This window comes from Serinus canaria, chromosome 12 (genome assembly GCF_022539315.1).
Source record: "Serinus canaria isolate serCan28SL12 chromosome 12, serCan2020, whole genome shotgun sequence".
Classification (NCBI taxonomy): Eukaryota; Metazoa; Chordata; class Aves; order Passeriformes; family Fringillidae; genus Serinus; species Serinus canaria.
In genome coordinates this window covers 15,495,296-15,516,484 of record NC_066326.1, presented here as the reverse complement: position 1 = coordinate 15,516,484, position 21,189 = coordinate 15,495,296, and the positions used below count along the sequence as shown (strand labels likewise).

Genomic DNA, 21,189 nt, shown 5'->3' with positions numbered 1-21,189 from the left:
GACTTTCCCAGAGGTGTCTTGCCAAATGTCTCTGAGAACTGATTTTTTTGTTGTTGTTGTTGTTTAGAAAGGTACATTTTAACTTGTAATAGGACAGAAAGACTAAAAATAATCCTCAGGTGATCAGAGCCTGGTTAGTATTCAAAAAGAAAGTATGTACTGGCCTTCACTTGTGTTTAGGCCAGTGTCATAATAATGGAGTGATTAATAATGAAAGTGTGTATAGCAGTTCACTACCGTGTTTTCATTGTGTTTAATTTATTTTCTGTAAATAAAATATTATCTGTAAATAAAATATAGAGAGGTGTATATACCTGAAATATTCAGCTTTTTTAGAGCTTTGCTCAGGCCTGTCAATGAGGTGGGTTTCCCCAGGTGGTAAAGCTGATAAAGGTGATGGGGAAAGGCGGCAGCTGGGTGTTGTTTTGGCAAAACACTGCAGCTTCCCGGGGCCATTTGTTAAGAGCTTTTTTTGGGGGGAGCCAAATGGGATATAGGAAACCTATGGTTTATGTTTTTCAGCATCGCTGTTAATGTAGCCTTCAGGCCAAAACAGTTTAATTGAAAGAATATCTCACTCAATGCATGGCTTTGAAACACACTGCACCCTCCCTGGGCGCTCTATATTTAGGTTAGGTTAAAAAAAAAAAAAGGAAAAAAAAAGAAAGAAAAAAAAGGCTTTTGAGAGGCAGCGTGGTGTTCCCGCAGCAGCAGCAGCACGGAGCGGAGTCAGCTGCTGCCAGCACGGCCCTTGCCGGGCCCGGGCCCTGCCCGCGGGGTCCCGGTGTCGGAGCCCGGGGCACGGCGGGGCTGCGACTCCCTCCGTCCGTCCGTCCGTCCCTCCGTCCGTCCCTCCCTGCCGGCCCTGCCCCGGGGGCGGCCCCGGCGCGCCCCGCCCGCCGCCGCTGCGGTGGGAGCCGGGAGCGGCCGAGGATGGCGGCGGCTCCGGCGGCTCGGGAGCTCACGCAGAACCCGCTGCAGAAGACGTGGGAGCCCTACGACAACGGGCTGCCCGCGGGGCACAGCGCGCAGCGCGGCGGTGAGCGGCTCGGGCCCGCTCGGGCTCGGGCTCGGGGATGGAGCCCAGCCTGGCGCTCGGGGTCGGTCACTGCGGGGCGGCGGGCGCGGGTGCCCCGCCGAGGGTCGGGCCCCGGAGCTGCTGCTGGCTCCGTGCCCGGCGGAAGGCAGGGAAGCTCAGCTGGGATCGATGTGGTTTTTCGCTGGTTGCTTTTGTTGGTGTTTTGCGGGTTTGTTTGGGTTTTTTATTTGTTAGGCGCTCTGGTGTCAGGGAGCGTTTATGTTCAGTGTATTCGTCTTGGAGAGAGGCCTGAGAATGTCACGGTGCTCTTGTTTTGGTTGTTGTGTTCCTTTGCAATTTTTTCTCCTTTAAGGCCAATGGTGTATCAGCCCATCTGTTCCATGAGTTAATGACTTCCCATATTCTGAGGTGCAGCCAGCCGAGTCATCAGCCTCCTGAGACTTTGGCTGCGGCGTTTGCAAACCATAGTTCATTAACAAACTTTGCCTCACAGGTTGTTTTTACCCCTCTTCCTCTCATTTCCCCCCTTACTTAAGTAACCGAGGTCCGGTACGCGGCAGTTTTGCAGACAAAAGGGGCTTTGTCGTAGAGAATTGTTTGTGTTTGTCATGCAAAGAGGCTGCGCTGACAGAGCTGAGGCTCTGCCGGTGTGGCAGGAGTCCATGGGCTGCAGCCTTGGCTCTCTGCTCCTGCTTTGGTCCAGCCCTTGCTAAAAGAGGAAACCAAACCCCCTCCCCCAAAAAACCCCAAACCACCCCTGTCTCTCTTGTTGTGTGCTGGGCAAGCAGGCAGGAGTGTGTTTCTGTGGGAGCTGCATTACTGCAGCATCTGACCCATGGTAGATTGAGATGGGTGCTGAAATAGGAAGAGGGTCAGAAAATCTGTGTATAAATGCTTTATAAACATGCTAAGAAGACTGCTTCATTTTTGCCTTAATGTGGCATCTCTTTTCCAAACAGAGTAATATCTGTTGTAGCTCTGACACAGATAGTGTTTTACAAAAAAAATCCCCCAAACCCAAGAACAAAATTGCATATGAGTCATGTGTAATTTGATGATGTACATTGTCTTCTTGGCAGAATTATTTAGCTTCATTTGACTATAAATTAGGAATTTTTCACATGCCAGTGGGGTTTTTTGTAGGACTCTGTAAGTTTAATGCCAAAGACCCCTTATAAATGAAAAAAACCCTTTTGCTAGAAAAATAGATTGCCTTTTTTTAAAATCCTTTTGTAGCCCTACCCATAAAAAGTCTGCAGTCATTTGTGATACATAAGAATTACAAACAGCCTGCAAAGGAGCAGAAGTTACTTTTCCTTGATAAAACCTTCTGTCTCGTGTCAGCAAACTGAGAACACTTCAGAATTTTTCCCATGCAGGGGAGTTGCAGACTCCTTTCCCCCAGGATTTCCACATGTCCTGTGTTGCCCCGTGCTCTGGTCAGGCAGTGTGACCTCTGGATGCTGCAGCTGTGTGTGGCAGTTCAGCATGGACTGCCCAGATGGGTGACTTGAGGCTCTGTTGGGCTGACCAGTTCTGGTTCTTTGCTGCTTCAGGTAACTGTGTCAGGTGATGCTGTTCCAAAAATACCAGCTCAAGGTGGAAGTGGTTTTGTCCTCAAGTGTAGCTTTGCAGTGGGAAAAGCGAAGTTGGTCACTCTGTGTTGAGTTTCTTGGCTAAACATGATGAACTCTTTCAGTCTCCTCTGGTTGGTGTTTTTGTTTTAATTAATTTTTTGCTTTGTGCTGCTGCCCCTCATCTGCACTACCTTTAGTCTTCATCCTTCTGGAAGGTGGATGAGCAGAACTGTACACACTTCCAGTTGAGGCCTCGGCAGGTTTGTCTACAAAAGGACTCACCAGTGTTAGCTGGTTTTAGAGTGATTTTCTAAAAGTTGTAGCAACTGCTGTTGTCTTGGGAAGAAGAAATCTGTTGAGCTGTGCCAGGGTTTAGCTGTCACAGGGCTTTGAAGAGCCAGTTCTTTCAGTCAGTGCAGTACAAGGTCTCTGAGGAGGAGCTGTGTCCGTGTGCAGCCTACAGAGCAGGCAGCTTTTACAGCTGGTGACACAAGGTGGCTGTTCTGGTGACCTTCCAGAGTCACACCTGAGGGCACTGCAAGTGCATCTTGTTATTAATGGCTGTGGCTTGCCTTCTGTGGTCACTTGTGAAGAGCTTTGTCTGTGAATAGGTTGAATTCAAGCTGTTCTTGGCATTGGATGTTCAGATTGCTGTAAGCTCTGAATCAAGCAGAGGGCTGTAAACATGGACATAAGAAACAAAAAGCTGAGTAGGCCCTAGTGAAAGTTGTTTGGGGAGCCAGCAGAGGATGTTTATAGTGAGAGATAAATAGTGAATTTCCTGTGGTTAAACATTCCTCCCCAACTACAATTAAATGTGTTGGTTTCCTACAGCTGCTGAACTTTGGTCATTCTGATAAATGTCATTTGCTGATGGTACAGCAGTAGCAATGTGCATTCCCCCCAAAAAAATAAAGTATCAAATTACTATTTCTGCTCTTAAGATGTCTACCTTTGAGCACATGCTGCTTGTGTGTATTTATGCTCCTAAAGCTAGGAACTGAAAATAGGAGAGGGAATGAGGTGAGGATGGTGCCTGAGGAGCAGGATGTGAGATGGGATCATTGCTGTTGGCATCAAAGCTGTAGGAAGCAAAAGGTGACCCTGAGGAAGGGAATGACAGAGCAGCCTGGAACAGCTGGTGGCACAGGGCTGGCCAGGGGACAAGTGTGAATTCTGAATCCCTTGGACCAAGGTGGTGGTGAAAACTGGTGGTTTGGACAAAAAGAGGAGATAGAAATTAGAAGATGATGGACTTCTTCAGGTCTAGGAGCAGATGCTTTACAGGAAGAACAGCCGGATGGGGAACTCACCCCCATGGGATGCAAAGAAGGGAGACTGGTCATTGTTAATCCATCATATCTTTTTGATCAACAATGGTTAACTTGGATAAGTGATGGGTAAAACATGTAGGGCTGACCTTATTTGGAAGGATGGTTGTGTTGGCCTAAAGTCAGAGATATTTGTGTATGAGCCTCTAAATAACACAGGATTTTTGGAGAACAGGCCTTGAATTGAAGGCCATAGAAACTGCAAGAACACTTTGTAAACTTCAAATCTCTAACAGTAACAGCTTGATACAAAAAAGATCTGTCCTTAACACATACAAGGAAAAAACAAAATCTAATTCTGGGTCAAAGGAAAGGACTGCTGATAATTTGTTTGGTAGTAAGTGAACCTGGAAAATATCAACTCTTGACTCGGATTTCACAAGATCCAGAAGAGTTTTGAGGGCTGATGAATTGCAGCACAGCTCATCTAGGTTGTTCCATGTCCCAGTTTGGTTTCACAACCTTCTTTTTTGCATTTGCATTATTTCACAATAGAGGCAAGAAATAAACATGTCATTTCTTTCTCCTTGACTGTTAAGTCTTAAACTCTGGAAGGGTCAGCAGTCATAATTTTACTCTTGAGCTGCAACTTGCTGTGTTGTTCTAATGTTTAAGAAATATTAAACTGGGATAATGACTTTGCTTCAGTTGCAGCATTTCATCATTTGGCCATTTTCCCTCACTGATTGGTATTTTGGGTGTGTTTTTTTCTGTGTTTTTTCTCTTTGGTGATGGTGTTTATAAACATGCACTTCTAAATGTGTATATCACAAGCATCTGTTTTAAAGAAAAAACTGACTGGTCTTAGAGCATCTTTAGCAAATGATGGTGTACAAGCTGCAAGTTTTGTTTTACTGTTCTGAGTGCTTGTGTTCCTCTAACAAAATCGGTGTTGATGGCACATCCACAGGTTGGGGCTGTCAGAATCCCTTAGGAGTTACATAGGCAAAGCAGTAGTGAAAAATGAGATTATTTTCTGGAGACTAGACCCTGTAGAGATATTTCTGAAGATAAACCAGACAATCCAGTGGTAAGGAGTGGAGAGAAAGCTGCTCTTTGGAGTCTGCCTTGCCTCTAACTTACACACCTGTAACTCACACTGGAAGTTTTTTTAATATAAATTGGATGACAGTGAGGTGCTGTGAAAAGGAGGATTTACCACTGTGCCACTGGGATATCTGTAATTTGTGGTATGTTTGCCTATTTTTATTAGCTTACTTCCTCGTGTCAAACTTGCTTACATTTCTTCAAGGGGAAATGTAAGCCATGAGAGACTGATATTGAAAATACCTCAGTGGGAATTACTGTTTCTCCCTGCTTGCAGTGAGTGTTGGCAGTGCTCTGTTGAGCAAGCTGTGGTTTAGATAAAGGGAAAGGTAATTAATTTCTTTGCAGTATTTGATACATCCATTTGATACACACCAGAACTTGGCATTCTGTTCTGGTCTTAACTTTTTTATTCAGCTAATGAACAAAACCAAGCCTTGTTATTTCACAGGATCATAAGGGTCTGCTGTGCTGAGTCTTTGTGTGTTGAGAATGCTACACTGAGGTACAGAAGAAGTGAAGCAGCTGCTTTGGGTGCTTTTTAGTCCTGCCTTAGCTGTGAATGGGCTGTTTTGGCCAGCACAGGTGCCTTTGGCTTCTGCTTGCCAGTGCACAGGTGTGTTTGTCACTGAGTGCCACCTGTGCAGGTGGTATGAGGCTGCAGCCAAGGGTGGCCATCTAATCCAGAACACCAGACATTTCTTCAGTGCCCTGAATTTTAGACTGTGAGCTGCCCCTCTTGTTGAGGACAAGCACCGAGGGGTGGAGCATTCCTGCAGCACCATGTCCTGTGAAGTGTTGCTTACAGGGCTGTGGCATTCAGTAAAGGCTGAGTGTTTGGGATCATTGGCATCAGTGGTGTTCCTCCTTACAAAGACAGGGGCATCTCTCTTTATAGAGCAAAGCACTCTTGGTCAGCCTGGCACCCAACAAGAGCAGGGTTGCCTCTTGTTTATTGGGATGTTTCTCTTGGTTTCTGCTCTGTGGTTAATCACCAGAATGATTGGAATAAGGGGTGAGATGTGCCTGTTAAACTGGACACATGGGGTTCTAGCTAAGGCAGCCTTGCTAGTTTTGTACTTTCTTTGAGGAAATATATGTAAAAATGCAGGTGGGAGCAGACTGGCACTGAGTGTCCCTTGGGCATGTTGTAGTTGTGTTGGTCTAGTGTGCTGCTTGGTTAGAAAACCATGCAGGCAGTAGGACTTAATTTAGAAATTTAGCTGTTGATATAATGTGTGAAGCAGCCATTTAATTTAAGTGGTTTGGAGGACTCTTCATGGAAGCTTCCCAGACTTCAGTTTTGCTCCAGTACAGGTTTATTGTTGCATTACCAGAAGACAAATATTCTGTGAGAAGGTGAAATTTGTATGGCTGACCCCAGCAGCAGAAAAAGGAAGAAAAAAAAAAAGAGGTGCTCTAAGAACAAAAAGTTGATAAATTCTGCTTGGAATGGGTAGAAAAGCCTGTTACAGCAGTTGCAGAACAGCAGGAGTTGGAGCTGTACAGAGCCTTTCTGTGCAGATCCTGGTTTGTGTTTTTTGGCTCTTACTTCACTGCTTGTACTGAAAAATTGTTCAAAACTTGAGCTGGGTGTTTCAGGTGAAGAACCTTTTGAAGAGGCTTTGAGGAAAAATGTCTTCTCTTAAAACTTCTCGGGCCCCAGGGGTTTCTCTCATCTCAGTATTTTATTGCACTGTCCTTAAAGCTGGAAGCAGGGCTGTTAACTTAATGAGCACTGTGCTCTTGGCATTCCATAGCCTTTGTTGTTTCCCTGGACACTTCCTTCACCTTCTTGGAGAGGGGGTTCACAGCCTGAACTTATGACAAGGAGGAAAAGAAATTATTACTTTTCTTGTTTACAGGCTTCTGCAGAGAGGAACTTACTCTGAGGGCTTTTATCGGTGTCCTTCCAAAAGCTTGGTCATTTTTGGATGGATCTGTTTTGCTTTGCATTTAGTTCCCTGGAGCTGTCATTACAGGGGGTAGTTGACTGTTTCATGGGTTTGAGGTTGGGTACCATTTTACCTCCTCTCCCTCATGAAAAGTGGTGTATTTTTAATGGTTTTTGTTTTGTGTCTTTCCATGTGCATTTTAAAACAGCACATCTGCCTTTGCTGATCTCCTTGTTCTTTTTTGTTTCAGTTATGTGAACTCTCTGCACCAGATTTATCAAAATGACTCTGTGGGATGGGAGTTTGGGAATTTTGAGCAGCCACAGCCCTTCGTACAACAATTCTGTTATGCCTTACAGCTAATCACTGAGATTTGGTCTTTTGGAGTGAATTGATGTCTCCTCTGTCAAAGCTCTGAGGAAATTGACACACATGTGGATTGTACAGAAATGAATTCCCTTAAAAATAGAGGGTGGAGGGAGCTGGTGGTATCTGCATCACTTTAATATTTTCTTTCTTTTTAGGCAGTTCCTAGTAGCTGTGATAGATTAATACAAGGTATCCTTAGTTTTGTGCTGTTAAGATGTTCAAAAACTTGTGATTTGAAAGGAAATGCCTCAAGGTTTTCAAATTATACTTACAATTCCTTCTGCCTCCTACAGTGTTGAGGTTTGCTATTTTTTAAATTAAATGCTCTGGCTTTGATTAAGAGTGTGTACATATGTCTATATCAGATTATTGTACTTGATTGTATAGAATACTTGTCTTATTCTTAGTAACAGCCAAAATGAGCTCTGCTCCAGAGAGAATTTTAGTGTTAATTAAAGAAGAAATAATCAGTAGTGAGTAGCTTGTTTTACTGCAGTGTATTAAGATGTGTTTGTCATGCTTGTTTTTCTCAAAATCAAGAAAAGGTTGAACAATGTTTAGATCTTGTCTTAAAAATATAAAAATTGTTTAAAAACTGTACACCTTGCTGTTTCCTTTCAATGCAAGCACTGAACTGACCTACACAGGGGCATAAGATGTCAGTTGCCTTTAGTTTGGTATTGTTTCTGTGTGCAAACACACAGGTTTCTTCTTTCCTGCCTGTTTACACCTCACCTGTCCATCACTGCACTACCACTGACTCACCCTTCCAAAATTCAGCATAAGAAGGGTGGTCAGGGTCCCTCTCCTGCTGTGGAGCCCCAAATGGTGAGGCACAGTGCATGAGCTGCTGGGGTGGGCACCTTCCTGGGGAGCTCACAGAGAGGGGCTTTCCCCTGCAGCAGCAGCAGCAGCAGCCTTTGCTTTGTGGGAATGCTGTTGGTAAATCCTGCTTTCCTGTGTTTCCTTTGCAGTATGCATGACCAACTGCCCTACTCTGATTGTCATGGTGGGTCTCCCAGCAAGAGGAAAAACCTACATCTCCAAGAAGCTGACACGCTACTTAAATTGGATTGGAGTGCCCACGAAAGGTGATGGGTTTGCTGTTGTTTGCATCAGAAGGACAGGGCACAACCTTAGGTGGTTTATAAACCTGATTTCCAGTAATTTTGATGCCAAGTTTGACTACTTAAAAATCCTTCTGCTTTGTTGTGTATTTTTAAGCAATAACATATCCAGGTACGTTGCTGTTTATGTGTTAATTAATCAAATTATGTTGACTGTGCCTTTATCTTCTTGCCCTGTCAGTTGCCTAAATCAACTTTTTTCCCTTATCATGAAACGCTGCCCCTTTTTGTTTATTTATTTTTTCCTCATTTCCCTTTTCCTTTCCTCATGTGGTGAAAAGGAATGTTGTTTACAAGCACTTGAGCAGCAGGCACTTCTGGGTTAAACTTCCCGACTTCTCCATCCTTTTTTCTCTGTGAACTTTGTGCTACTTGCAGTTCTTTACTTCTTTATGTTTGTAGAATCACTTGCAGTTCTTTGTCTTCATACTGAGAGCCCAAAGACTGAGGCAGCCACTTGTTATCTCCTCCTTCAAGATTTCTGTGTGTGTTTTGGGCAGGAGATGGCTCAGATTGGCTGTGCCAAGGACCTCTCTGGGCTCCTGTGGTATCTTGGGGGCCCAGTAAACAGGACCTAAGTCCATTTGAGGTTCTGAGCAGCCACCTCCCCTTCCTGCTCCTGTCTCTCTGCAGAAGAGCAAGACACACTTGGTGTGCTGTGTTCTGGGTCCAGTGCAGTAATAGTAGCTTTATGCCTAGTTAATAATTGAAATGGCATTAAACATATGAGGTCATACTAAAGTGTGGAGTTTTGGCTGGCTGCTCAGAGATGGATTTCCTAGTCACTCTAAGAAGTCAAAATGAAAAATTCTGGCCTATATTTAAACTGCCTTTTGACTCTAGGGTAAAGCTTTTTGTGTGGGCGTTTCCTTAAGTTTTTAGGAACTTGTATAATGTGCTTTATTTAGAAGAGACATTATAGGGGATATATTATGTTGTTTAAGAATGAGAGTTTACAGGATTTAAATTATTGCTTGATTTTGACTGTTTTCACGTGGTTTAACCCTTCTGATGACCAGTATCAGCTAGTTCAGAGTTCCATTTATCCATTAGGCTGAAATGGAATAACAATCCAAGCAGTTTAACCTAAATCCAAGGTGAGAAAATGCTTGTATGTTAGACACACATGTAACTTAAATTTATGAGATGTGTTATGTATAAATGTCATTGAGTTTGAGCACTTCACTGTGTGATCTTTGACAAGCAGAAGTCCAGTATTGGACAGCAAGAAGGATATTATCCACATCTGGCTCATGCTTGGTTGAATGTATCCCAAATACTCATTGTACTGTAGGTGGGGTTTGGCTCAGCTGTAGGAAAAATTCTGTGGGCTCCTGTGAGCAGCACATCAGAAAACACACACTTGTGCTTGATGAAAAAACAAGTAGAGCATTGCTGCCTGATTTTACAAAAATATGCACCATAAAGTTGCCATGTGAGTTTCTGTCCTTGGCTGCTGAGTGTTGTTTGTCTTTGTTAGAAAGGGTGGCTGAGATTTTCTCAGAAGACCACAGAGCCTTTCAGTTTTACTGAAGTCAGCCTGAAACACCTCACTGCCTTCCTGAGGGATAGATGACATTTTCCCTAATTCTTCCACTTGGTGGGACTGAACTGATACAGGATCAGTATCAAGTAGCCCTAACATCTGCTACCCTTTGGCTCCTAATGCCTTAAAATTAGTGTGTGCTTAATTTAGCAGGAGTTCTTGTTCTCTGAGACAGATGGTTCAAATTATGAGGTTATGTAAACCAGAGAAAAGAGAAATGCCATCTTTTCATGTAACATTGAGCAAGCTGGAGAGTTCAAGAACAGAAGGTGGAGGTAAATAGCCCAGGCTTTTGGTGATGGTTAAATCATTTCAGTCATCATTTCTGTGTTTTCTTCCTTCCAAAATCCTCTGTTGTATAGAGTGTGAAATGGTTAAAAGTACAGGGGACTTTTGTCTGTGCTTTTTGAAGGAAATGAGGTCAATTAGATGTCTGAATAGGATTGTGTTGCAATGTGGTTTTGGGATACTAAGCCTTGGAAGCTTTTTTGAATTGTTGTGGTTGTGATACCAGTGAGCTTTGGGAAACTTTTCCATAGGTGTGGCTGCTAAGAATAAAGGCTGGAGATTGTCCCACTAGATAGCACTTTTTCCTCTCCTCTGCATGGCCCTCTGGCAGTAACTCTTCCTTCTCCTGAAAATCCTTATTTTTTACAAGGACCCACATTTTTGTGTAGCCACTGTGGCCAGTGCTTATTAAAACCATCACAGAATCACCTGGATTGTTCTGTAATCCATGTCATGATGAATTCCATCAACACTGCTGAGCTCAAACAAAACTTGACTTTGGAGGAGAAAAATCATTTTTATGCCTTTGTCCTCTGCCTCCAATCCCAGCAGCAATCTGTATACAGCAGCTGGTTCATGGGCTCTGCTGTTCCACGTCTTCTTTCTTAACTACAGCCTTGTAACTGAGTCTGCTGCTTCTTTTCCTCTTTCCAGAAATGAAGTCTGGCAAATAGAGTTGCACCTTGGCAGCATCTCAAACAGAATTCTTCAGTGTGGTTTAATGTTAAACAAAACAAAACCTAAAGCTTTGCAGTTCAGCAGAAAAAACCTGTAGGTCTGAAACAACTCAAACATTAGTTGTATCTCAGAGGCTTGCTTTCAGAGCCATTGAATGGAATGAATTAGGGTTCAGTGTCATTCTGCTCTGGGGCAAAGCAGAACTGTCTTGCCCTAATCCCATACCTGATACTGTGTTTGGCCATGGACCTTGTGCACCTTTGCCCAGATAAGGAGTAGGTGTTTTTGACCACTGAGATGAGATCACAGTGAGATTGTTTCATACTTAGGATGATTTTAAAATTATTTTCTTGTTTTAGCAATTTATTTTTTTTTCCAGTAAGTGGAACAAGGGTTGTGAAATACTAATCCTTAAGGAACAGAAATATTAGAGCTGGGTTCTGAAAAAATGTTTCCACTATTGGAATTTTAAGTTCTGTTTACTTAAAGCAAGATTGTTTAGTTCTATGTAGAGCTCTGCCTTGTGCTTTAATAAGGGTTGTAAGTTTTGTGAGGTGCTATCTGAATACTGTTTCACTGTACATATACATAGAAGAAAAACTAATGATAATAAATTATTATTAATACCAGTAATCATTACTAGTCCTTTATAGACTTGGAGTAACTCCTGAAAAGGAGGAAAATAATTTCTTTTTGTTGTCCAGGCAAACAGGCAGACAAAGGCACTACAGTATGGCCACTGAAGTGGAGTGACTGCAGCCCAAATGTTCTTTAGCTATTTCCAAGATTTATTGCTGCCTTGCTATTTTAAACCTCACAAAACACAAGAAGTATGATAGATTGGCTTCTTACAGGCCAAGTTATTTTATCTTTGCAGGAAGTTTGGTTTCAGAGTTGTCATGACCTTTTCATGTGCTGGTTGTTGGCTCTTGCTCATGCTGGTTTCTCTTGGCAGAATTTAATGTTGGTCAGTATCGTCGAGATTTGGTGAAAAAGTACAAATCCTTTGAATTCTTCCTGCCTGACAATGAAGAAGGTTTGAAAATCAGGAGGTGAGTTTTGATTGTGCTTGGTACACCATGCTAATTGTATTAAAAGGATATCCTGTTTAATTTGCTCTTAGAGATTGCTGGAAGTTGTATTTTTGTATGATCAAGAGGATGATTGGGGAGACTGCAGGAAAAGACATTGCAGATAAGGTGGAATAGTGATTTCTTTAGGCTGATGAAAATTTGGGGGCCTTTTTTTTTCTTGATTGTTGCATCTCAAGCATCAGAAATGGAGAGAAGTCCTTCTTGATTCATTTTCATTAGGATGTGACTACTGCTACTCCTGTGGACACTCTGGGATGTTTCTACTCAAAAACTATTTGAACAGATAGTTATAAGATTTCCTACCTTTTTGTAAAGTACCAGCTAAGAGATGTGACTCTTTCTGCTGCATAATTCCTAAAATCCCATTTTAGAGCTTTTGTTTGCTTCATAAAGGAAGAAAATCATGTAACTGCTTTTCTTTTTGATTTGTATAATGAAATTGTTCATCTGGAGCACTCTGAATGTATCCATCATTATCTGTTAAATGAGTGAGAATCAAACGTGATAATTTTCTCCCTGAAATTGTGGGTTTGGCCACCATGCAGGTGCCTCATTCAGTCCCTCAATGCACAGCCTCAAAAATTGCTGTGTTTTGCTGATGCTGTGCAAAGCAAGGAGAGAACCAGAGTTCTGTGTCCAGATGAAGCATTTGAGTCTCTGCTCCTGCCTGGAAAGAGGCTGTGCTTGAATGTAGGGCAGACTCTGAGAAGAAAGGGTAGATGAGGAGAAGGGTCAGAGCAAGAGGGAGCTGCTTCTTTCCTAGAGGAGATCAATGAGAAAGCCTTTTGATTTTCTTGGACACTCACTGTACTTTTTAGTGTGTTCAGGAAGGTACTTGGAGCGTGCAGTGCGAAATGAGAAGGAAATGAGTAATTTGAGATGGGTGGAAATTGTATTTATTTAGGCTGCTTAAAGTTTGGGCTGCCTTGTTCTTAATTCAGCTTCACCTTACACATCAAAGATGTCTGGACTTCCTTTTGTGGCTGTCCCTTGCCTTGTCCCCCCTCTCTCTTCCCTTTCTCCCCCTCAGCAGCACTCAGTTGCTAAAGCCAAAGGAGAGCAGCTTGCATAAGAGCCTCCCAGCCCTTGGGGATAAAGAGCAGTTATGAGGTGCATTAGCCTTGCACTCACTGCTTTTTGCTTACAGGTAGAGCCAAACCTTTTAATGTGCCTCTGTGCCACCTATTAGGCTAAGTGGTGAGGGATGTAGCATGAAATGGACTGTGTGAGATGATCTGCCTGGTTAGCAATGAGTAAAGAGGGTTTGTATTTATTCAGTGAAGACCTGGGTGATGAATCTCAGCTCCTGACATCTGTTAACTGGGCTAATGTGGAAATACTGTCAGGATCCAAAAGCCTTAATTTCTCTTTCAAAATAAAGCTGTGCTTCCAGAAGGTGGTAAATAGAGCAGTTATGAATTTCAGTCTGGAAGTCAAAATTCAGGAGTAATGTAGGGAAGGGCTGTTGAAATGGGCAGGCTTTTATGTTGGTACTGCAGAGAGGCTGTACTTACAGGGAATAAATGGGGCTTTGTTCTGCTAAAAGTAAATCGTGTACAATGTTGCCCTCCAGCATTTCTGATGTGTTAGGAATCATAATGGACTTTGAAGATAATGCTAATGCTGGGGACAGAGGAAAGTTGCATATTCATGTGTTCTTGCCCAGATTTAACACAAGGGTAAAGTATTTCAGGATGGGGATTTTAGGTGTTTGTGTCCTCACCTGTCTCCAGTACTAATCGCTGGCTTGGTGACTGCAGTGGGATGATATTTCACCTCAGTCACTAATACTTGTTGCTACCTTTGTTTTGCTCTCTGTTTTAACAAATTTTTTTTACATAAACAGTTTTCACACAATAGCTCAAAAGAGAGTGAGTAGATTATTGAAAACAGTTGCCTCTCCAACTTAGTGCCACAAGATAAAGGCCTTAAGTTGGTTAATTTTGTTTATTATTTTGCAAATCAAATTAAGAAGCAGTTATGAATGAATAGGTAATTGGGAAAAGCATACAGGGATGTTTCAGTGATGTTGTTTTAGATCAGTGGAGGTGTATCCTGGTCAGCCAAGTTGGTGTTCTGTGGACATGTGGAGCTGTGTCAGGAGGAGCAAGGTGACATGACCACATTGCCTCAGTGTAGCTTGGCTGACCTCTGTTGGCTTTTTCCCATGTTTGGAGGGAGGTCTATGTTTTTGAGATAAATGCTAACATTTCCAGGGCCCTTTGCTCCCAAGGGCATGCCCAAATGCCTTGATCTGTGTTTGCCTGTGCTCTCTCCCCGTGCAGACAGTGTGCCCTGGCCGCGCTGAACGACGTCCGGCAGTACCTCAGCGAGGAGAACGGGCACGTGGCTGTAAGTTTCTGCTTGGAGACCCTTCCTGAGGTGCCTCTGCACTAAACTCTGTGTCTCTGCTTGATTATACACAGATGGGTGACTGCAGCCCCTGTCCAGTGCACCAGATTTCTGCCCTTTGGCAGTTAGATCTGCCTTGCTGCTGCAGTGAAGTGCTGAATTTCAGGGTGGTGATGCCATATTGAGCAACTGCCTTTGATTTGAGGGGTTAGCTGAGAGGAGGATGACACCAAGGAGAAAGTGCACCTTCTCTCCTCATTGCTGTAGGACAGTGCTCCACAATGTGCCTTTCAACACATCTGCCATTTTGCTTCCATGTCTATTTGATAGTTTAGGGTTCCAAGTGGAAGGTAAAGACTTGCTGAGCAAAAAGTATCCTCTTGGCACTTGTTACTGGCATGAGACAGGTCTGAAGAGACCAGGAGAAACCCATAATAAGTTGGTGCACACCTGAGTATTTAATAATGGGATGCAAAACACCAGTTCTTCGACTGTTGACATTGTTGTTGAGACTGATTTTTAAATTTTTGTCTTAAGACTACTGACACAGCTCTGGGGTTTTTATTAACTAAACAGGGAAAACCATTAGCTCTGAGTTCTGCTGGATGCATGAGGTAAATGTTATGCTTTGGCAAACTTCATGCTTTAGTAAAGCATTGATGTGTTCAGAGATAAATGAGTTCCTAGAAAAATGGCTGCATTGATGGTGTTATTCAGGGGCAGGATTTACAGCTCTTGCAAGTTCTGAACAGCATTTGAACTTGCATTTTGAACAGCCCATTGAACTGCAGCTTTTTTTTTTTTTGGTAGTTCACAAACTTGTACATTAATATTTAATGCTGATAAGGGGCAAGGAGGAAGATTCTCTCCTGTACTATGTGCTAGGCTTAAATTCTGATTTCCTTTTCCAAATCCAGAGTTCTGCTAGAACTGCTTTTAAATATTACTAAATTTTAGTATTTAGAGAATAATATGTGTACAGTAGTAATGTCTTTGTTTTCTTGTTGAGCACATTGAGATAGTGGATTAGAGGGAAGGGGAAGTGTTTCCATTGCTTTCCTTCACACTGAGGGACTTGGAATCCATATTTGTGTTGTTACTGACACAGTGCTTTCCACAGGCTGTGCTGTTCTTTAAATTCCATTTTCTCTCACCCTTTAATTGTTCCTAGGTCTTTGATGCTACAAACACAACTCGAGAACGTAGAGAAACTATTTATAAATTTGGTGAAGAAAATGGATATAAGGTGAGTCCAAGCAAAGCAGTTCTGAACTATTGCATTTTGCCCTTATCTGTACTCCAAGTGCACTAGCACAAGCCATGTCCTTCTTGGATGTTTAATCAATAATGTGTTCTGTGTTCCTAAGTATTGTTTGTGTTTAGAAGTTATTCAGTCCTTGTTTTTCTCATCTTTAGTGTTTGTACTGTTTGGAGCTAAGCTATTTTGTGCTACAGCTTCAATTTTGTCTTCCTGGACCTGTGGTCATGAGTACAGTGTCAGAAAGAACATTTAAAGTGTGTTTTTTCATGCAGTTCAGATACTTGCTGCAGGAACACGAAGGGGGTTCTCTGTTAGTTCTGTACAAACCAAAAACTTAGTGGTTTTCTGCCTTCTGGTTTTACATTTAGCTGTTCTCCAGTCATCTTTCATTTCCTCTAAACTTAATCTCTGTAAGCCTTTGACACAGCAGAACACAAACCTCTTTATAAGTGAGGCTTCTCCATGAGCTGGGAGGCTTCTAAAATGTTAATTCAGAAATGTTAGTTTCTGTTTGTGGGGCTGGACTAGCATCCTCTGCATTTGTTTCTTCCTCTTCCATCCTACGTTTTTTCTGCTGCAAGAATTTTCCACTTGCAAGTGTTGTTGGGGAAAAGAGCACAGAGCATGGTGTGCCATGGAGTGGGGAGCCAGGGATTTCTGATAAGAGGTCTGGAGAAACTTTCTGAGTAAATGGAGGGAAAAAGGCCTTGGCATGGAAGTGGGTGACGTGCTGCTTGTGTGTTAGTATCCAGAGGTGTTCTCATGCATCTTCCTTCTTCCTCCCTTCTGTTCCTTCTTCCTCCTGTTTGGATTGAAGACCTTTTTTGTGGAGTCTGTATGTGTCGATCCAGAGGTCATTGCTGCAAACATTGTGGTGAGTAAAGGAAAGTTTGCTTCATATTGGGAGGATTAAAGTAGCTTAGTATTTTTAGAAGTACATTATAAGAACTTCCAATACAAAAACTCCACATTAGCTCTCATTAATGGAAAAAATTTCATTTTTTTTCCCTGTCCCTGTGAATGTTGTTAGCTCAGAAGTTTAATTCTCTGAAGAGTAGGGTTTATTTGCTTTACATGTGTTTTAATGAAGTTGCAGACAAAACTTTTTGTTGTGATCTCCCACTCCTTTTGTTGTGATCTCTCACTCACTGTCTTTTCTTGAAACGTCTCCATGGATGTTTCAAGAAAAGACAGTCTTTTCTTGAAACATCCATGAAGAAGGGAAGGAAACTTAAATACTGTTCTCCTGGTTTTATTTTAAACAGCAAGTGAAGTTGGGCAGTCCTGACTATGTGGATTGTAGTAATGATGAAGCAACAGAAGACTTCATGAAAAGAATAGAGTGCTACAAGAACTCGTATGAGACCTTAGATGAAACTCTGGACAAGTAAGTGATGAAACAACACTGTTATTACTGCTGGTGATCACAATATTATTAAAATGTTATTTTAAGGGTTGGGGCATCCTGTACTGGGGATTAGGGCTTTCAAATTATTTTAGTGGCTTGATCTCTCTCCTTCGGCAAATTAAAGAGTGTCAACTGTGGGGGTGTAGCATGGAAACTTCCTTGTTTGAGGAAGATTGGCTAGTGAGTCTAGTCTGGGACAATATTCTTTTTGATTTTCCCACTTGGAGAATGGTATTTATTCTTCTGGGATAGAACCAGCATTTGGCAATTATTCCAGACTTTGTACAGTGGTTGGTTGGTACTTGGTTTTTTTTTTGGTACGTAGAGGAGACATGAGTGATTTGTAAGCATAACCTAATTGGTTGGCATGGTTAAGCTTAATTATGAACACATCAGTCTTAAAAATGTGACTTCTGAATTAATTTGTTTGTGCTTGCAAAATTATGCTGCAGGTGCAGGGCTCTGAGACTCTGTCTTAGGTACATTATTTATCCGCATGCCAAAGCATTCTTCTGGTTTTTATTAACTTTGAACTCTTGAAAATAAGGTGGGGATGAATCACGTGAAGAGGAGCCCCTTCCTTGTTGCTACAGCCCAGGATTTCAGAGTAGGATGTGGAGCTGCAGCCATCCCAGGTGCTGCTGGTTTGTGCAGAGCTGCAGGGAAGGCTGAGCTGCATTTCAATGTAATTGAGCGTGAGCAGCGTGAGGCCGGCTCAGTTCATGTGTGTAATTCCTGTGATGGACCCAATGGCTGTGCCTGCCTGGAATAGTAATGATAACTCCAAGGAACATGGGCAGCAGTGAGGGTGCTGGTGCCTGTTTCTCACTGCTTCTGCTTGGTTTTATTATCAGTTTTCTTGTTTCATTGCACTGTGGTGTCTCAAACACATAGCTAGAAACCAATAGTGGTTATTTTCAGCTTATGAGACATCTTTCCCTGTGCAAGCAAGAGGCTGCTCTAGAATTATAGCTCAGGTGACAGAGGATAAGCAGTGAAAATTGAAATTATAAGCTGTTTGATGCTGAGAGAAGGTAGTGGTGGGGTAAATTACAGTACAGTTAACAAAAGGTTGCTCACAGAGCAGTGCAGAAAATGTCTTGCTTCAGACTACTCCCAGGCTCTTCTGGTGCCCTACTTTTTCTGGAGGGATTAAATGAGATGGGTAATTGGTGACCATTCCTTATGGCCCCTGGGTGCAATCAGACAAGCACTCGGTGATGGAAAGTGTTTGTAACCTGGAAAAAAAACCCCAAATGGTATTGTAAAATAGCTATATATCTTAGCTGTGGTAACTTAAGTGACTCCACTGAATCTTCTTTTCAGTGTGTGGGCTGTATTTTTCCAAGAGTTAGGATCTAGACTTGCATGAAGTGCAAGTAAAGGAGGCAGAAAAGAAAGTGCTGTGAGCAGCTCCACTTGAAAGGAATAGAGTTCATCCCATACCTTTGGAGTACTATGTTATTTCTTAGGACTAATGCATATTCCATGGCTGATTGAGGATTTTTTCATTTCCTTGGCTTGTCACCCCTTTGTTTCATAATGACAGAGAGGGTGGAAAGATTGTGCTGCATGCTAATAGCAACAATGTGGAACCTTACTATTTTTTTTTTCAACTTGCTCATGAAAGGGATCTTTCTTACATTAAAATTATGGATGTTGGAAGGAGTTACCTGGTGAACAGAGTGATGGATCACATCCAGAGCCGGATTGTCTACTACCTCATGAATATCCACGTGACTCCTCGGTCAATCTACCTCTGCCGGCACGGAGAGAGTGAGCTCAACCTCAAGGGGAGAATAGGAGGAGATCCTGGGCTGTCTGTCAGGGGCAAGGAAGTATGTACCTCCAGCCAGGTGGAACTGTGAGCTCTGTGTGTGTTTGTGCTGGGCTATTGCAGCTTTCCTCCTCTACAGCTTTTTCCTCTTAATGAGTTTGAAGGACTTTTTTAGTTGCGTGTTTGGGTAGTGGGAACAGGACGGGCACTTTGTGTGTTGTGGTTTGTACTCTTTTATCTGTGTGTCTCTCTATTGGCTAAAATTCCTTTTTATCCCACACCACAAAGCAGTTGGCCAGAGGGCTTTATTTTTTAACTATATTGTTGTGAAATCCTGACTAGTTGGGTAGTCGGGAAAGTGTACACAACTTAAAGCTGAAAGGAAAATTAGTGGAAGGAAAACTAGGAACTGCTAAAAATTTCTATTTTCCATGTACTTCTATTCTTTCTCCTGTCCCTCTTGGATAATGGAGTTGGTTGTACTTCATAGCAAAACCTTTGACAGTCTTTTGGAAAAGCTACAGTGAGCTTACAGAGGCTGGAACCCATGTATTCTAAACTGAACCCCCTGTGTTGGCTCTGAGCCCTCACCCAGTGTCTCTTGTTTTTTCTTCCAGTTTGCCAAAAGCTTGTCACAGTTTATTAATGAGCAAAATATCAAAGATCTGAAAGTTTGGACCAGCCAGATGAAAAGGACAATTCAGACTGCTGAAGCCTTGGGAGTGCCTTATGAGCAGTGGAAGGTTTTGAATGAGATAGATGCAGTAAGTTCTTCTCTTTGAAATGCCTAATAAGTTGCTTTGATTGTTAGGGGGGAAGAAAGTACTCAGTTTTCAAATAATCTGTCTTTTATGGGATAGAAAGTCATTGAAGCTGCTTCTGGAGGCTGGAAGTAATTGCCATTACCTGTGAACAAGGCTAAGCATTTCATTAAATTTTGCCATTGTTAATTTGTTCTTCTCTTGTCTTTCCCAGTGAAACATTCCTCTGTAGAAGCCATGATGTTATGAAGTTTTGGTTAGTTGGGCTTAGAAAGAAGTTTTGGTGGGGGGGTTTGCTAGCTGGCAGTTTCCAGCTGCAGCTGTAAGATATAAAAGGAGGTGCAGTAGGTAAAACATGGACTTGCTTCGTCCATAGATGTAACTTCACCTGTACAGGGATTTAATGATTCCTCCTAACCACCTCTGAGTCAAGCTGAGTGCCCTGTTTGTCATGTGTGACAATTTTAAGAGTCAGAGTGGCAAAATAAAACTGTTTAAGGTTGTTTGTGTGTGGTTTTATTTAAGAGTGATATCTGCTTTTTGCATTACTGGGAATACAAGTTTTTTAATTATTTTCATTACTGACAGGGAGTGTGTGAAGAAATGACATATGAAGAAATACAGGAAAATTATCCTCTTGAATTTGCACTGAGAGACCAAGACAAATACAGATACAGATACCCTAAAGGAGAGGTATGCTATTTTTAATCTCACAAGTTGAAGGGATTCCTTGTCTTCTTGCATATATGCATGCTCGCTTTAGGAAGGAAAAACAAATTTTTAAATTAATGAAAAGGTTGTTCCTTTCTCCATGGAAAAGCACATAGGATCTTGCAAGGATTGAGCCCAGACCACTTACGTTGATTCAGGGCTTGAAAAATAAAACCATAAATTTAGAGAAACAATGGAGAGCTTTGATCTTGTGGGCATTGTACCTGTGCAGGAGGAACTATTGCAGGGCTTTAACTGTAACCTGCAAACTTGCTGCTAAGATGCCCTGTTTCTGTTCATCCCTGCTCTTGGTGGTGGCTGTTTTGCAGGCAGCTCTGGCTGAAATGCTGGGGAAATCTCCAGCCACGTTATTTAACTCCTTGCCTCTGGGAAAATAAACTTGCTGATGGCTTTTCTAAAGCAGCCCTAGTACAGTGCAGTGGTGGCCAGATGGTGGCAGGGCCATCACTGGGGGCTGAGGTCTGGGAGGAGGGATTGGACCAGCTGCTCCTGCTTGAGCTGTGAGGAGCAGAGCTCTGCCTTCTTCCTCAGGAGCAATCACTGTGACAAGAGCAGTGTCCCTGGCAGTGTGACCCCGGTCCGGTCCTGCTAATGAGGCTGTCATTAAGCTGCAAGTGCTCCTCATGCATTTGAACAAGGAGTGTTTGTTTTTCAAGGCAGTGCAGTCCTGGGTATGGTGACTGGCATGTCAAACTTCCCCTGGGCCTTGTGGGGATGAGTTGGTCTCATTTATCCGAGGCAGTTTTGTGTCTGGTAACAGAGTGAGGGGTTTGCACAGCTCTCAGGGGGGCTGGGGGCTCTCTGTTGTCCAGGGCTCAGTCTGCAGTGCCACTTGCTCCTGCCTGGGGACCACAGTGAAGATTTCCTGCTGTGCTCAATCCCTGCCCTGCTGGGCAGTGTGCTGAGC

The 21,189-nt window shown here is 42.7% G+C and overlaps 1 protein-coding gene across 6 annotated transcripts in view; it reads left to right on the top strand.

Moving 5' to 3' along the window:
• Positions 1 to 21,189, top strand: part of LOC103816970 (6-phosphofructo-2-kinase/fructose-2,6-bisphosphatase 4) — a 50,668-nt gene that overhangs the window by 14,269 nt on the left and 15,210 nt on the right. For 4 of the 6 annotated variants that reach the window (XM_009091015.4, XM_018914996.3, XM_009091014.4 and 1 more), the window contains exons 1-10: positions 904 to 1,039; positions 8,233 to 8,349; positions 11,853 to 11,949; positions 14,277 to 14,343; positions 15,515 to 15,589; positions 16,422 to 16,478; positions 16,870 to 16,991; positions 18,643 to 18,850; positions 19,407 to 19,553; positions 20,139 to 20,243. In XM_009091015.4, coding sequence (XP_009089263.1) covers positions 934 to 1,039; positions 8,233 to 8,349; positions 11,853 to 11,949; positions 14,277 to 14,343; positions 15,515 to 15,589; positions 16,422 to 16,478; positions 16,870 to 16,991; positions 18,643 to 18,850; positions 19,407 to 19,553; positions 20,139 to 20,243 — 1,101 coding nt within the window. In that variant the 5' untranslated portion in view covers positions 904 to 933. Of the gene's footprint in view, positions 1 to 903; positions 1,040 to 8,232; positions 8,350 to 11,852; positions 11,950 to 14,276; positions 14,344 to 15,514; positions 15,590 to 16,421; positions 16,479 to 16,869; positions 16,992 to 18,642; positions 18,851 to 19,406; positions 19,554 to 20,138; positions 20,244 to 21,189 lie in introns of those variants that run through there. The other 2 variants (XM_030227919.2, XM_030227920.2) reach the window with 1 other exon arrangement.